The 17,048-nt window shown below is 41.0% G+C and overlaps 1 protein-coding gene across 6 annotated transcripts in view; it reads right to left on the reverse strand.

The window, feature by feature from the left end:
* The window catches only part of LOC144596125 (uncharacterized), a 95,356-nt gene that overhangs the window by 33,300 nt on the left and 45,008 nt on the right, over nt 1-17,048 (reverse strand). For 4 of the 6 annotated variants that reach the window (XM_078404319.1, XM_078404313.1, XM_078404324.1 and 1 more), the window contains 8 exons: nt 15,909-15,965; nt 15,254-15,436; nt 13,184-13,232; nt 10,526-10,668; nt 7,286-7,528; nt 3,912-4,287; nt 2,020-2,150; nt 528-581 (listed from right to left, as the gene is read on the reverse strand). In XM_078404319.1, coding sequence (XP_078260445.1) covers nt 528-581; nt 2,020-2,150; nt 3,912-4,287; nt 7,286-7,528; nt 10,526-10,668; nt 13,184-13,232; nt 15,254-15,436; nt 15,909-15,965 — 1,236 coding nt within the window. Of the gene's footprint in view, nt 1-527; nt 582-2,019; nt 2,151-3,911; nt 4,288-7,285; nt 7,529-10,525; nt 10,669-13,183; nt 13,233-15,253; nt 15,437-15,908; nt 15,966-17,048 lie in introns of those variants that run through there. The other 2 variants (XR_013547573.1, XM_078404331.1) reach the window with 2 other exon arrangements.

Raw genomic sequence — 17,048 nt, forward strand, 5'->3', positions numbered from 1 at the left:
GACATGTTGGACTGTTGGATTTCACAGTACCAGGACAGACAAAGATTTAATTAGATCTGGCTAGATAAGATGAGAGTTTGTCAGCATATTACCCTGTAATGTAAAAAAAATACTGGATTACTCAAATACAAACAAGTCTTGCAAGTTTGAAAACCACCATTTTATACTCTTCTTCACATATAATTTGTATTTTCATTGACCATTGACCTTTGTTAACTAAGTAAAATTCTGATATTTTGTGTGATGCTGTCCAAAATGTATTTCTGAATCTATTATGCTTTATATCCAACTCAGCAGGTCCATAATTATTCAATGATATGCAGTACAGTTTCAAACATAGTTTATTTTGATGACACTTTTATTGAAATTTCACAGATTTTTTTTGACAGAATAACATTGCAGAATTGAATGATTGAAACACATTTTGGGAGCACTCTCAGAAAATAAATATTTAATTTAAGGATGACAAAATGGAACTCTCTTAGACATAACAGTGAGCAGTGTGGATGAATATGATAGCTCTTTACCTTTGTGTAATCCGATCTTGTTACTGACTTGTGAAACTCTCTGTCGATGAATATCTGCCAAAAAAAATAAACATCACAGTTTGAAAGAAATGTTAACAACTTATTGCAAGATTGAAAATCATAACGGAGTTCCATGACACAGAACACTGTAGATCTTGAAAAGAGAATAACTCCAGAATTAATTTTAAACTCCTAAAACCTTGGAGGAAAGGAGGACTGAGGCATTAAACATCTTCAAATTGCTGGAGAAAAAAGGTCAAGGAAACAGACCATGCAATTAATCTTCATTTCAACACATTGAGGAATGCTTGGAAGAGCTAACATGAAGGGGTAATGTTCAAAAACGGGATAATCAGGAAGAATAGTTAGAAGATGACCATAATGGTGCTGATAAAAAGTAGGCTTGAAAGGTTAGAGTGATTCTCGATGGTATCCAGCTATTACAGTATAACTAATTTTGCATCTAAGCATAGACTAACCCTCTTGCGTGGTCCACCAGTCTTGCTTGGGCAGATGACTTGTATGCTTTCCCAGCTTTGGCTTTTTAACTATAAGCTACACCCGCTTGCTATTTTCCAAGGTTACATTACTTGGATAAGGTACCAAAGAACTGTGAGTACCAATGGAACTGTGTATCAACATGGATCCTGGATCTTTATGAGGGAAGAAATAAAGAGGTTGAATCATGGAATAATATAAGGGCAAATTCCAAATGTTAAACCAAAGATAGACGCAGAATGCTGGAGTAACTCCACGGGACAGGCAGCATCTCTGGAGAGAAGGAATGGGTGACGTTTCGGGTCGAGACCCTTCTTCAGACTCAAAGTGTTAAAGTTTAATTTTATTTTAAGTTGCCATACTTATGTAAAGATTGTGTAGGTGATTTAGCATTTGTCTGGAATATAGCATCTAGGATTCAAATTGAGATAGGCAACGTAAGATGCATCCTTCTCAGTACAGGCAAAGCTCCTACATTATTATGAGCCAGTAACGATTATTATCCTGAGCACTGGATCTTACCCTATCTCAAACTTAACTGTACTGAATTAAAGCTAATCCCAAATTCATTTTCATCGGCAGTCTGCTTTCTTTTCTTAAAACGTCAAAGATCAGAAACACCACAGGTGCAATGGTGGCACAGCTGGTGGAATCACTGCTTCACAGCACCAGAGACCCAGGTACAACCCTGACCTTGGGTGCTGTGTGGAGTCTGCACGTTCTCCCTGTGACCCCGTGAGTTTCTTCTGGGTGCACCGATTTCCTCCCACATCATAAAAGCGTGCAGGTTTGTGGGTTAATTGGCCTCTGTAAAATTTCTCCAAGTGCTTCAGGAGTGGATGAGAAAGTGGGATAATATAGAACTAGTATGAATGGGTGGTTTATAGTCTGCAGACTCGGTGGGCTGAAGGCCTTGCAGATCTCTAAACTATCTTTTGCTTTTAAAATACCAAGCAGCATTAAATTATCTTACACATTGTCATCTCCTACGCACCCTGTAACCTTGAACAAATGTTTCTTTGTTGCAGCCCATTTCATCCATCGAAGGCTTCTCCCAATCAACCATGAGGCCATTCTGGCCGACTATGCCAATAATACGCACTGAATCAACTGGTGCAGGAGGTCCTGCAGAAAAGAGACGTTAGCACAACATTTACGAATAAAACAGCTGCGCTATTAAACAAGTAAACTGTTTCATACCCAGTTGTCTGAGGAATATTAGAAAACACATCCACATGATCTCAAGCATTGATGATATTTTCCCAAGCACATCATTAGTTTGGTCTACTTTTTGTACTATCTCAACCTTTCATCCCAACATAACACCCACTGATTTGATTTACATCTAACGGTGTGTGGAACTAACAGATAGGTGACCCTGCTCGGTTTGCTGGATTAGTGGGGCACTTAAAGTGCAGGGGGGAAGAAAGTGATCACGCCTGAATACTTCTCCAATGCTCATCTGCAATCGCAGTATTGATTAAGAGTGGGGTTGTGCAGCTCAAACACGTCTAGTGTGGAAAGGGACCAACATAAAAAAGATAAACATTGATGTCCCAAGGTAGACAGTCAATAGACAATAGACAATATGTGCAGGAGTAGGCCATTCGGCCCTTCGGGCCAGCACCACCATTCAATGTGATCATGGCTGATCATTCTCAGAATCAGAATCCTTTGCTCCAGTTGGAAATATCAAAGTCATAGTCAGAATCATACAACACGGAAACAGGCCCTTTGGCCCAATTTGCCCACGCCGACCAACATACAATCTGATCTCCTGGTGGCCAAGCACTTCAACTCCCCCTCCCATTCCCAGTCTGACCTTTCTGTCATGGGCCTCCTCCAGTGCCATAGTGAGGCCCACTGAAAATTGGAGGAACAGCACCTCATATTTTGCCTGGGCAGCTTGCAGCCCAGTGGTATGAACATCGACTTCTCCAACTTTAGATAGTTCCTCTGTCCTTCTCTTCCCCTCCCCCTTCCCAGATCTCCCTCTATCTTCCTGTCTCCACCTATTTCCTTCCTTTGTCCCGCCCCCCTGACATCAGTCTGAAAAAGGGTCTCGACCCGAAACGTCGCCCATTCCTTCTCTCCCAAGATGCTGCCTGACCTGCTGAGTTACTCCAGCATTTTGTGAATAAATACCTTCGATTTGTACCAGCTTCTGCAGTTATTTTCTTATATAACATGCCCCATCTACACTAGTCCTATCTGTGTGCATTTGGCCCATATCCCTCTCATCCTATCCTATCCATGTACCTGTCTAAATGGTCCTTAAACGTTACGACAGTACCTATCTCAACAACCGCCTCTGGCAGCTCATTCCATACACCCACCATCCTTTATGTGAAAAAGTTACCCCTCAGGTTCCTATTAAATCTTTCCCCCATCACCTGAAACACATGTCCTCTGGTTCTCGATTCCCCTACTCTGGGCAAGAGACTCTGTTGGTTTATTAATTGATTGACAGAAACGACGCAGAAACATTTCCTTCATTCCATCGAGTCCACGCCGATCATCGATCACCCATTCAGACAGGTTGTATGTGATCCCACGTTTGTATCCAGTCCCTACACACTAGGGACAATTTGCAGAGGCCGATTAAACTACAAATACACACGGGTTTGGGATGTGGGTGGAAACCGATGGAAACATCACACAGACACCACCAGAGATCATGATCGAACTCAGTTCTCTCACACTGTGAGGCAACATCTCTACTAGATCGCCACTGAGCCACCCCTATCACCACTGTGCCGCCCCATAAATAACCAATTGGGAATTACTGGAAATTGCCAAACCAGTTATCAAAAATTAGGAAGAGGTTAGATAATTAAAAGGTTGGAAATAATAAATGTTTTCTGAAGATGAGAATGAATCCTTTACCTTGTGCCATCTTTGATGGTCTCCATTTTCCAGACGGACACTTCCTACTGTGTCCTTTAAAATTTAATGCAAATTTATCTGACATTCCCAGATGTAGGTCGCTCTCTCCAGAGTTCCTTCTGCTTTTTAAATCACCTGCACATTTGCATGCCTGGGCGCATGGGGATTCACTGCAAACCTGGGAACTGCAGTCAAATTGCTCAGCAGATTTTGACGAGCGCAGTTGCTCCTTCACCTTTTCTGTCGACTGCATTAGAGCCTTAATGTTGGAATACTCCAATTCATTGTGTAACCTGGACACACTGGGCTGGAAAGCATCACGGTGACTTGCAGAACGAGTGGACAGTGAATCGTGGCTTGCTTCTGCAGAGGCAACCTGCAGAGGGAATATCATTCATATTTGAACATAAGAAATAGGATCACGCTATCTAGCATGCCATTCAATAGATGTGTGACTGATCCAGTATTGGCCCCAACAGAATGGTTCCCCAAGCCTCTTGGGCGTTTTGTCAATGAAATAAGATTAACTAAAATAATATTAACTAAGAAATAATATTAAGAAGTAATATTAAGTAAGAATATAATCCAGCAACAAGACCTTTGTTCCTAACCTGATGACATTACACATATGTGATGCACCTTAAAGATAATTTGGTGCATCAATTAACCATGCCATGCCTGCTTCATTCAGAAAGACTTGGCAACAGTCGTCTTATCCTTCTAAGCAACATATGCCTAATTTTAGTCATCATCTTTATTACTTTAAACTTTTAGCTGTGTTAACTTAATCAGCTTCTGCTGAGGATTTTAATTATGAAGTGGATGTAACAGCCCATCTTTATCTTTGATACCTTGAAGAATTCTTCTGGATGTCCTCACTTTTAAGGATCACGCTGCAAAAGCTTTTGTTTCATAAATTTCAATGGCATCCTGAGCAGCCGTGCAGTAGGAGGTCGGCTCAAGGTGCCACGGCCATTCCTGTGAGCAGACTTGGCTCGCCGCTGCGGAACAAGGAACCCGCCTGGTGAGGGAAGCCGCCGAGCCCGGCCTCTGCTCGCTGCGTGGACCGGAGAGGAGGGAGTCGGAACAGAGGGCCGGTAAGCAGACCGGCTAAGGGAGGCAGTGCAGTACACCTTGACGGTGGGGTGGGTCGCTGGAGGCCTGGCAGCAGCCTGGGGCTCGGCTAGTATCACTACAGATGACTATGATAGCAAACACATATTAATGCTGTTATAGAAACAGACTTTTGGCTTTTTTGATCACGTTCATCTATTTGGGTTGGTTCATATTTCCATGTCTATTAACTAAACAGAATTAACCATATAACAATTACAGCACGGGAACAAGCCCGTTCGGCCCTACCAGTCCACTTTCTCTGACCTAGTCTCATCTACCTGCTCTCAGACCATAACCCTCCAATCCCCTCCCATCCATATACCTATCCAATTTACCCTTAAATAATAAAATCGAGCCTGCCTCCACCACTTCCACCGGAAGCTCATTCCACACAGCCACCACCCTCTGAGTAAAGAAGTTACCCCTCATGTTACCCCTAAACTTTTGTCCCTTAATTCTGAAGTTATGTCCCCTTGTTGGAATTTTCCCCACTCTCAAAGGGAAAAGCCTACCCACATCAACTCTGTCCGTCCCTCTTAAAATTTTAAAAACCTCTATCAATTATGTCTTACTATGAGATAAACCATTCCATCTGCTTCATAATATCTAGTCCTCGGCTATTTCTTCCAAGGCAATGAGGAGAATTTACTGTTCCTACATTATCTCCCACATTAGCATCTTTACCTTAAGAAAAAGCACACAAAGTGCTGGAGTAACTCAGCAGGTCAGGCAGCATCTCTCAAGAACGTGGTGGATGATATTTTGAGTCGGGACCCTTCTTCAGACCCGAAACGTCATCTATCCATGTTCCCCAGAGATGTTGCCTGACCTGGTGAGTTACTCCATCAGCAGTTCCTTGTTTCAGCATCTTTATCTAACCTTATCATGAACAAACATTGCTTTCTTCCTAACATTCCCTTTCTTACTTCTGCCTGCGATGTCCCCCAATTAGGCATTTTCACTGTCTCTCTTATCTTCATACATGAAGCAATGCAAATATTGCCTGTGATGATGATGGAGAGTGTGAGATAAGTGTTGGATTATTCTGGCTAAACTGTAATTTGGAGAAGCCAAAAATAAAAATTCAGTTGTTGAGATGACTAAATCACGGACAAGGACTTTCTGCTTTCATATCATTCACACACCAACAACTATATCATTGTCTTTCACACATTATTTAATTCCATCCATATGTTAGAATTGCAGCTGTGACAACAAACACCATTGTTACTTGTATATCTCTGCACTCTATTTAAACAAGATTTACAGAGGCCAAGACTAATCCCCCGGCAGCCTCTGATATATATAGAGTGTAATTGTGGAGACTATTGGGGTCCTGGGACATGGGTTCAGATGCCTCACTGGTCAGAAGGGACCTGCGATACTCTGCTAAAACAGTAAAGGGTTTTATGTTGACTCACTGCTTGCTCCACAATCTAGTGATGATGGTATGCCAGATCCTTCCATTACAGGAGCAAGGCAACGAGGGGCAGTGTAGAGGAAGAAGTAGAGGGAGACAAGGAACAGTACAGAGATCTCTCGATAGATGGCCTGGCAGATGGCCTGCCGCAACATCAAAGTGCATCTGAGATAGATGTAATTTAACATCTGATCCCGTGGCTGCATGGCTGCAACAGGAGGTCACTGCTGCTGTTTAGGATGCATCAGATAATCCGTCATTGGTTCTCCATCTTTTTAACAGGTTCCCCATGGAGATCACAGTGAACAAAAATAACCAGCTGCATTGCTGTGGAAGAAAATCTATATACAACTCACAACAAGCATCCATTTTACTTTAAGTTGTATTTTTCTTCCAAACTTGAATACTGTAGCACATAAAAATTGGCTTCTTGTGGTCCAATTTACTAGTTTTATTATGCGAATAGCTGAACAGCAAAGCTACCAATATATTTGAGAAATTTAAAAATCAGACAAATTAACAAAAAAAAAAATTAAAGTACCACCTATGCTTTAAAAATTATAGAAATCTCAGCCTCCAAAGTGTTTCAGTATTAACCTCCAATTGTTCTCTGCTTGCTCAGAGAGGGCGGGCCTGTTCAAACCATGCTAGTGTAGGTGAGCATCAATGATTAATGACATGGTTTGATAAAGTTGCAGTCTTGCAATTTTGTTACGTCCTTAAACGGGGAGGAGGAGGGAATAAAATGTGAATCATTCCTTTTCAAACTGCATTTGTATTTTTCTTTGTTTGTGAAAGGATTTGACATTGCAGCAAAAATCATTTGCAAATTACTGACCTGGCAATTGTTGTTCTGTGCTTGGTGGAGCTGCTGCCCTTGTGGTTCAGACCTTTCTGGGCAGCCCGTTCTGGGACTGGGTGGGACGTCACTGTGTGGTGTACATAGGTGATGACATTCCTCCATCTCCTCTACAAGTGCAACCGGGACAAAGCCCAGCCTCCCGTTCACTTCAGCGGTATACATCCCATGGCTGTCTGCCTTCCCAGTGACATGCACTATATCTCCAGCAGATAAAGTCAGCTAAAGGAGAAGGATGTTGACATTTTATGGCAGGTCTCATAATAAAACCCATCATTGTATTCACTGAAATGCATTCAATCCGTATTTGCCCGAGGTTAAATTTCATTAAGCTGCAGCTGAGAGAAACGGATGTTTCCTTTTGTGGAAAATTAGTCTCATAAAAATGGCTGACATTTGTTTTTGAGAGTAAGAAGAAAAATATTTGCATCGTTCTGAGGAACCCATATGGTTTATGATCTGCAGCTGAATTGGGTGCTGGGAAATGAGGTATTAATGCAGGATTTGAAACACTGAAGACTGAATTTTAAGAAGCTCAGACATGAAGTTACTTTTTCACGGGCAAACATTTTTGTGTGAAAGAATCTAATCTAGAAACCCAATCACTAAATCTGAGCTCATTCTTTGGAGAAAAAGGATGGGGTGTCATTTTGGGTCAGAACCCTTCTTCATACTCGAAATATCACCCGTCCTTTTTCTCCAGAGATGCTGCATGGCCTGCTGAGTTACTCCAGCATTTTGTGTCTATTTTCCGTAAGCCAGCATCTGCAGTTCCTTCCTACACATTTTGTTCGCTCATCCTTTGTTTGCAGATTGCGTATATTCCAAAACCTGTCCAATGTCCTCCGTTTGTACACGTTATTTGTGTATGGAGGTGTTAAGAAAACATACACAATACTGAACTGCATGTCCTAGGATTGAGAGCAGCACAGGCCACTCACACGTATCCAAGTCTCAGCAGGCTTTATGTAATGAGGGCCAGCCTACCCAGTCTGTGGTGAGCAGTCGGGGGTAACAATCTTATGTGAGGTAGGACTCGTTTCATAATTTGTCTTCACTTTTGCTCCACCCAGCTCCCATTCCCACCTGCTGATATGATATGCACCTCCAGATTGTGCCTCTGACATCCTCTTCACTGGATCCTGGCACAATTGCACTTCTGGTCTTCCCTTAGCACCTTATGTCCCTAACTTCTGAGGTCTTAATCTTCAATCTCCTGACTCTCAATTCATCACCCCTGGAGTTCCCATTCCTCAATGTCCCTGGCCTTCTATGTTTTGGTAATTACACCTACCCACAATGACGCAATCTTCTGTGCTCTAACTTTCAACGTTCCAAATTTTAATTCACCCATCGTTAATGCCCTGACCTTCAATGCCTCCACCTCCAATGCCCCCACTATCAATGCCCTGGGCTCTAATGCTCAACTCGCTATGTCTAACATCAGCTACATACCTCACAGAAAAAAAACCCACCTAGAACATGTGTTGTTCACCAAAATTGTCAAGACAGGTGCACAGCACAAAGATAGTTAAGCAGTGAAAGGAAAACAAACACTGAGCACCCAAGGATAAGATGCCAATTAAATCCAAAATTGTTCTCAATAATAACAGTGAAAACTAAATTTTCTGCTGGCTCCTTAACCCCTCCAGTCATCTTTTTAGAGACTGTGTGAACTGTTGTAACAGATTTAAATTTTAGATAACTAATGTACAAACTATCCCCTTATTTATTTACTTCCCTATCTTTCCTCCTTGCCCCAGCTGGTTTCAAACCCATTTCTCTCCTTTACCTTACCATTCCCTTCCACCAATATTCACACCCCTTCTACCCTTTACTCACACCTTTTGTTTTTCATCTTTGGACTTTTTCCAAATATCTGCCTTTCAACCTCTCCCCTCTCAGCTGTATCCACCTATCACTCACCAGGTTTTATACTACCCCACCTCTCTTTCAGTTTGCTCCCCCATCCCACCAAATTCAGTCTCAAGAAGGATCCCAGCCCGAAAAGTCACCTATCCATGTTCCCCGTAGATGTTGCTGAACCCGCTGAGTTAATCCAATACTTTGTGACTTTTTTTTGTAAACCTGCATCTGCAGTTCATTGTATCTCAGCTTTTGAACTCGACAGCCAAAGCACGTACACTTACATCAATACATTCTCACAAAATAATAATTAACAAGGCTCGTTATATTTCACTTATAACCCCTTATAACTATCAAAGAGGAGGCTTTCATTCAATTCTATCTGGGATAGTTCAGAAAACAAATCCTAGTGAAAGAAGACAGCTACTAATGCATTTATTTTAAGTGTAGAATTAGTCTGACAGCTTAGAAGATAGAGACGTGAGATACTAAAGTTACCATAAAGGTCAGACTTCGATGAATGCTAGCCAAATTTGCAGCTTGATTCATCTTTGTAGGAAGCAACATAAATAGGTTGAATCATGATGCCACTTCACACAGCCACTTTTATGATGATCTTGGGAACACTGAAAACTGATATTGCATTAAGAACAATTTTTGCAAAATGTATAACTTTATAGTATTTGGCATTTAAAAATACTTATAAATCCATGCTTTGGCAAATAATATAAAGTCACAAACAAAATAGTTGGAAGTGAGCCAGACCAGAGCTAATTTAAACAGCTAATTTGGAAACTGGTAACAAATCGTAATCCTTGTACCTGAACATCTAAACATCAAGTCCCAAATAGGTGGTCAATAGAAAGGGGATAAAGAGAAAATAAAAATCTTTAAGTTATAACCTGAGTTACAACAATCTTGCTCAGACTCCCAATATTTGCCAATATCAAAATTCCAGCATGCTTGGCCTAGACAGTTTTCAACTCTTACACTAGATTTTCTGTTCTGAAAGGAATATTTTCTTTCAACCAGAAGGGTGTAGCCACTTTTGGACCCTTACCATTTCATTTAAGTGGGGTAATAAATATGCATCATGATTCAACGTATTTATGTTGCTCAAGTTGAAAGATGATGGCTTGAAGCTAAAGATTAATAGGTGGCTGTAAGTCTCCCTGCAATAACAGAGGTGAAATGGGAGTAACTGGACGAAACTGCTGGGAGCCAGCATGGTCCTGGTTGGCCAAATGGCCTCCTCTGGTGCGGTTATAACTTAGGATAGAAGGAACAAGGAGTTGAGGAAATGGTTGGAGAGAGAGAGTGAAATACTTCAATGCCAAACTGGGACGTACTCACCACTGGCAGCACAGTTTGGGGCATGTTAGGATTAGGGCAATAGTCCGCAATGGCCACACATGACCGGTGGATCAAAGATGTTGTGGATTCAGCAAACCCTTGGTTTGCACCAGAGAGATACCTTGGACAACAAGGACTCAAACCTAAAAAAACATATAAATAACAAACCTTAGTACAAATACATCTTATTTTATTATGTTTTCTCCTGCACATTTTCCCTAAATTTTGCTTTGGGTATTAATGAACCCATTTATTTTGTGGTTTTAAATTATTAATGATTTCCTGTCTTCTGCACTTTCAAAGTAAGAAATTTGCTGTACTAAGCATGAAAAATACTAAAGTTACTAATGCCCAATGCGTGCCTGAGCAATTTAATCTAAGACAAGACTATTATTTATGAAAAAATGGTAGATATCATTTAAGCACATCAAATCTCTCATATATATCAATACTTTCAAATTGTTGTTTATTTTGCTCTTACATTTTTAACCTTCAAAGTATCAGAACATAGAAAATAGAAAAGTACAGCACACGAACAGGTCCTCCGCCCACTATGTCTGTGAGGAACATGATGCCAACACCTTCTCTTGTGTACCTGTGCTTAATCCATATTCTTCTATTCCTTATAAATCCATATATGACTATCCAAAAGTCACTTAAATGCCACAATCATATCTGCCTCAACCACCAACCCCAGCAGCGCATTCCAGGTGCACTCATCACTCTCTGTGTAAAAAAGTCATGAACATCTACCCTATCTATGCCCCATAATTTTATAAACTTCTCTCAGATCTCCCAACAACCTCGGGCGTGCAGTAAACAATCCAAGTCTGTTCAACTGCTTCCTGTAACTAATACCCACTAATCTGGGCATCATTCTGATGAACCTCCTCTACACTCTTTCCAAAGCCTCCACAACCTTCCTGTGGCGGTGCAACCAGAACTGCACACAGTGCTCCAAATGCGGCCTAACCAAAGGGTTTGGAAATGACAAAAAGCTGACTGTGGATCTGTTAAATGTCTTTGAAATAATATAAGGGCTTTAAAATGTGACATGTGAAATTCCAGTGTGAGAGAATGTAGAACAAATGGCCATAAATACAAAGGATAAGGTTTTTTTTTAACAGAAACAAGTAGCTCCTGGAACATGATCTTAATTAATTCTGGACAAATGATGGTGCTTTTGTGCTGTATATAATTAATATCACACTAGGAAATGGATGTGTCCCTGTTTAGGGAGCAAAGCATAGCACCCTTAAGTGGTCCAGTATTACCCGTGATGACAAGACCCTTTGAGCCACCGATGTTTATGAAAAGATTTTGCGAAGAATATATTTTGAACAGATTCGTAAATGGGTAAAACCTACTAATGAAGAAAGAGATGTGTGTGTCAAGTTTAAGGCTTAGTTCTGAAATAATGAAGATACAAACTATACTCCAGCTTCAGACTGCTCAAAGATTCTTCTGCTTTAAGCTTCACTTAAACAAATGTGCTCATCATATTTCAAGTGATGGTTTAAAAAGATCTGTTCCCTGAAGTATAGTTGTACGGTATGTTGGCATTTCAACTCACTGATCATAGAATTATGGCGCCTACCTACCAGATCTGTAACTATGATATTCTTTCATGAAAATTTTAATCTGGATGCTGCCATCTACAGTCCTTCACTGGTAGTGAGAATATCGGTGTCATTATAAAGTGCTCTCACATCGAAGTATGGGTGACTTGAGGAAACAGGTCGCCCTCCTGCTTGGTATTCATAAGAGCATTAGACTTAGGAGCAGAATCAGGCCATTCGGCCCATCAAGTCCGCACCCCCATTCAATTATGGCTGATCTATTTGATCTATTTTTCCCTCTCAATCCCAAACCCAAACCTATCAGGAGTAGACGAGGGCATTCGATTCAATTTGAGATACCAGCTATCAAGACAGATGTGTATAGCAATTCATTCTTCCCTCGCACAATTAAAGCATGGAATAGTCTTCACTATAGTTATTCAACCAGACGCAATTAAATTTAAGGCAGGTGTTCTCCAAGAAGCCCTTCTTGCTTAAGTCCATATTCCGCCACCTCCAGTTTAAATTCCATTTGGAATATTTTGGAGGACCAAGAACCAAGAACCCCATTCTCCTGCTTTCTCTCCACAACCTTTGATGATGTTAGACTTTAGACTTTACAGATACAGCGTGGAAACATACCCTTCGGCCCACTGAATCTGCACCAACCAACAATTACCCCGAGCACTAAATAATATACTAGGGACATTATTTTTACAACTTACCAAAGCCAATTAACCCACAAACCTGCACATCTTTGGAGTGTGGGAGGAAACCGGAGCACCCGTAGAAAACCCACGCTGTCACAGGGAGAATGTACAAACTCTGTACAGACAACACCTGTAGTCAGGATTGAACACGGGGTCTCTGGCGTTGTATGGCAGCAACTCTACTGTGGCGCCCATGTGATGTGGCATGGTGGCAGTAATTGCAGTGAGGGAAGGTGGGGCGAGTGAGAAAGAGAAAAATCAGCCACTCACTATCATTCTCAAGGATGATTTAAAACCTCAATGATTTCTTCTGAATTATAACTCAGGACTAAACTTTTACCCACAGAAAGGTGATCTTTCTTTATTGTAATTAAATTCCCATTACTGACCTTGATATGCATAGATTCCAGCTGCATTTATATTATTGTTCATGTTCCCCTAAAATAAAGGACCATAATTAAGATAGGGAGATTAGATCTCAAACTGCATTTTTCTACAAGATTTGGGAAAACAAGGCAGGAACAAAACAGAAACAATTAGGAAAAGTTATTTCACAGAGTGGGGAGAATGTGGAACTCACTGTCATATGCAATGATTGATGCAGAGAGAAATAAGGGATTTACAAGGATCTGCTGACACTGGAATCTTGAGCAAAAACAAAGATTGATGGAGCAACTCAGTTGGTCAGAAACCATTTATGAAGAAATAGACAATGCTGTTTCAGGTCAGTACCCCTCTTCAGGATGATGGAGTAGGGGAGAGAAAGATAGAGAAAAAAGGTGGGGATGGGAAAGTCTGACAAGTGATGTGGATGTAGGAGAGGGGTCGAGTCTGGGTCAGAACATGATCACAGAAAGAGCAGTGCAAGGGGGTGTCAGATTCCTATCGGAGAGAGGGGATGAAATCCTTCCATTTAGGCATACCTGGAGGAAATTTTGCAATGGAGCAGTAAAATAATTGGGAGGCATGGGACTTACATTGGGAGATGGGAAGAGATGGACGTAATAGCATAGAGGGAGGGTGTTCAGTATGTGAGGAGGCTCTGCAAGATAAAATTATTCAAGGATCTGCTTCTGTGCTCCAGTTGCTTTATGGAAAAGCAAGAGCTGAGAGGGTGATTAGTGGGAGCTATGACTGAGGCTCAGTGTGGATGATGGTGGAGGGGGTGATGAGAGGAAGGATGAATGAGACAGGACTTACTGTGTTAAGGGTGCAAGGGAAAGCAGAATGATTACTGGAGTCTGGGAGAGTTGTGTTGGAGGACTGAAGCGAGACTGAAAGCAGTGTGAGAAAGGACCTTCTTGACATGTACAATTCTTTGAATTCCTCAGAGATGAACCAGGTGAAGTGATGTAAAACTAGTTTCAAGTCATGAACACGCTTTACCACACAATACGGTGAATGCACAAGAGATATGATCAGATTTAAGACAGTTTTCCTTTTGTATTAATCTAAAAAAAAACAATGATCATACTAAAGATGGACCATTTAGGCATGACAGATCACTGATGACATCTATTTTGCAATGTGGATCATAAGACTGCTGCTTAATCAATCCCCCTTTCCATCCACATAGTCATTGAGACCTTGTATCTGCAAAAGGGCCTTCCAAATGGGCCTGCAAAAGGGCCTTCTATGTGAAAAGCATGATTTAGGATTAAACAGTTGTGGATTCTATCGGCAGCCTGAATCTAAAAAGATCTCAAAGGATCTTGAGGTTCACTGAACAACAGCCTGTAACAGACCCATGCCCATTGGGGGAGATGTGATGTAATTAAAGTAAAGGGGGAGATGTGATGTATATGTAATGTAAATGCCAGTGCCCCCTTGAGGCCAAGAGCAGAAGCTGGCCAATCGGCTTGTGCCTTGTGACTGAGGTCAGGTGACCTTCTAGGGCCAATGGGCTTGTGCCTTGTGACTGAGGTCAGGTGACCTTCTAGAAGTTTCCTGGTGAAGGATCAGTAATAAAATCTTCTTACAAGATGTCGGGCGTATATTCATTGTGCTAGCCACAACAGGGTCTTACAGAGGACATTACACCCATTAACAGGAAATAACTCATGAACATCAAACAGCAAAGCAAATATTATAGGACAGCTTAATACCCCCAAAACAAACAGATTTCAACTTCAGAGCTGAACAGAATTCTAGAGCTCAACTACATAGCTGAAACGTTAAAAAAGGACTGGTGTTGTCCTTGTTGCATTGCTAGCTCAGAAGGCTCTCTTTTTGTATTACTTACTCCTGCTGCTCAATAACAATAACTTGAATTTATAACGTGTCTCAAATGGACAGAATAGTTCGGAGAAGAGATGAATACATGCATGTTCAGTCTGAAGAAGGGTCTCGACCCAAAACCCCACCCATTCCTTCTCTCCAGGGATGGTGCCTGCCCCTCTGAGTTTCTCCAGCATTTGCATGTTGAAGCCGAGTTGAATGTTCTGTAAAAACAGCCCTACCTGTTGGCAGTGTGCTGACAGAAACATGCGGGTGTACTCCAGGATCACAGTGTCATTCAACATATCTTCAGCCTCTTCAATCAAACCTGCGTTTGGAAAGCCCTGCTGGTACAGTTCCCTCACTAAATGTATAATCAGGCTGTTCCTGCAAAGGCATTTTTGAATGAGGCAGGACAGTTTTGCCTGTAAGCGGAGCACAACAAATGAAAAGTTACATGCATTTTTTGAGGGATTTCCCACCCTACTGCAATATTTTAAATAAAGAATTATCACAAGGAACTGCAGATGCTGGTTTAAAAAAACCCCACAAAGAGCTGCAGTAACTTGGCGGGTCAGGCAGCATCTCTGGAAGACATAGATGGGCAAAACTTCGGGTTGGGACCCTTCTTCATTCTGATTAGACAGTCCCAAAAAGTCATCTATTCATGTTTTTGAGAGATGCCACTTGACCCGTTGAGTCACTCCAACACTGTTTTTTTTTAAATGAAGAGGCCAGGTTTCACACAATGTAAAATTGTAGGAAAGAAAGTCAGGACAAAATGTACAGAGGAAGAGCAGAGATAAATAAAATAATGTATTTTTCCCTTAGCAAATTAGTTATGTGATATAAATAAATCTTCAGATATACAAACTGTTTATTGAGTTCATGAGATACCTTGAGTGGAGCTATCAGCAGTTTGGCTTTTGCATTTTCACTTTGCAGTCTCTCAAACTGAAAAATAAACAACATTTGTTTTAAATTGAATTGATGAATGTTGTCTTAATTTACATTATCTCTGTCAAGTTCCCAATGTGTTGGATAACAACCCAGAAAACTTCCATACAGAGGAGAGAAAAAAACAACTGGTCCTTTACTCAAGCTAATGATACAGCTGGGTTGCTACACATGAAGAAAGGGACAAGGGAATGCACAGAGAACCAGCTGAACTTGAAAAGTCCAGAGAAGTCACTTGTGAAATGGACTAGTTGTTTATTGCTGCAGTCTGCAAGGTTACCGTTAATATTTGAGGGAAGTGCAAAGATAGAAAAGTTTATTATCAGAAAGATTTATATTGTTATCTCACCAAAATAAAATGGGTGCAGAACATCCTATACTCCTATAATTGAAAGTATCCTCTTTATGCACGCAGTTATGCTTTTTTCCACCGATACCAAACAGAGGAAACTTTCCATTTAAATAATGATGCTGGTTGGTGCCCATGTGAATGCTGAAATGATGTGGGGCTTGTGACCCCTCAATGCTTCGGTGAAGCTGTAGTTTATCAATTACACCAATTCATATTCTGATCTTTATCTGCCTCCCAGTTCCCATTCTCCTTGGTATCTGATTAGCTTGAACTCCCATTTGTGAGCTCAGTCACTGGATCTGGTGTCTTGTTTGATGATTGCTTCGTGAAATTCTATCATTTTCTTTTCAAACCAACTATGATTAATAATTCTCTTCAAAATGCCTTATTGCAAGCCACATACATGGTAGAAATTAAAAACATCTCAGACCCTCTAAAAATATACTGTAGTAAAGCGAATACTTTGAAGTGTTCACATCATTTAGAATGGGTAATCCAGCAAACAGTATGCATGCAGTAGGGTTGGAGATTATGTGGATTGCTCCAAAAGGAAAGTTTTGTGTTCTTGTTCTATGCCTGTAAGAAACTTTGCGAGTCTTCAAGGTACATCAGAAGTCTTTATTACAGTAACTCAATGCTGGCAGCAAGACAACTAAAATGGCTGCAACCACACACTCCACACTGTGTACAGCCAAGATAACTATGTACAAAACATCTCCCTTTGTCCT

This window comes from Rhinoraja longicauda, chromosome 1 (genome assembly GCF_053455715.1).
Source record: "Rhinoraja longicauda isolate Sanriku21f chromosome 1, sRhiLon1.1, whole genome shotgun sequence".
In the NCBI taxonomy this organism is placed as follows: Eukaryota; Metazoa; Chordata; class Chondrichthyes; order Rajiformes; family Arhynchobatidae; genus Rhinoraja; species Rhinoraja longicauda.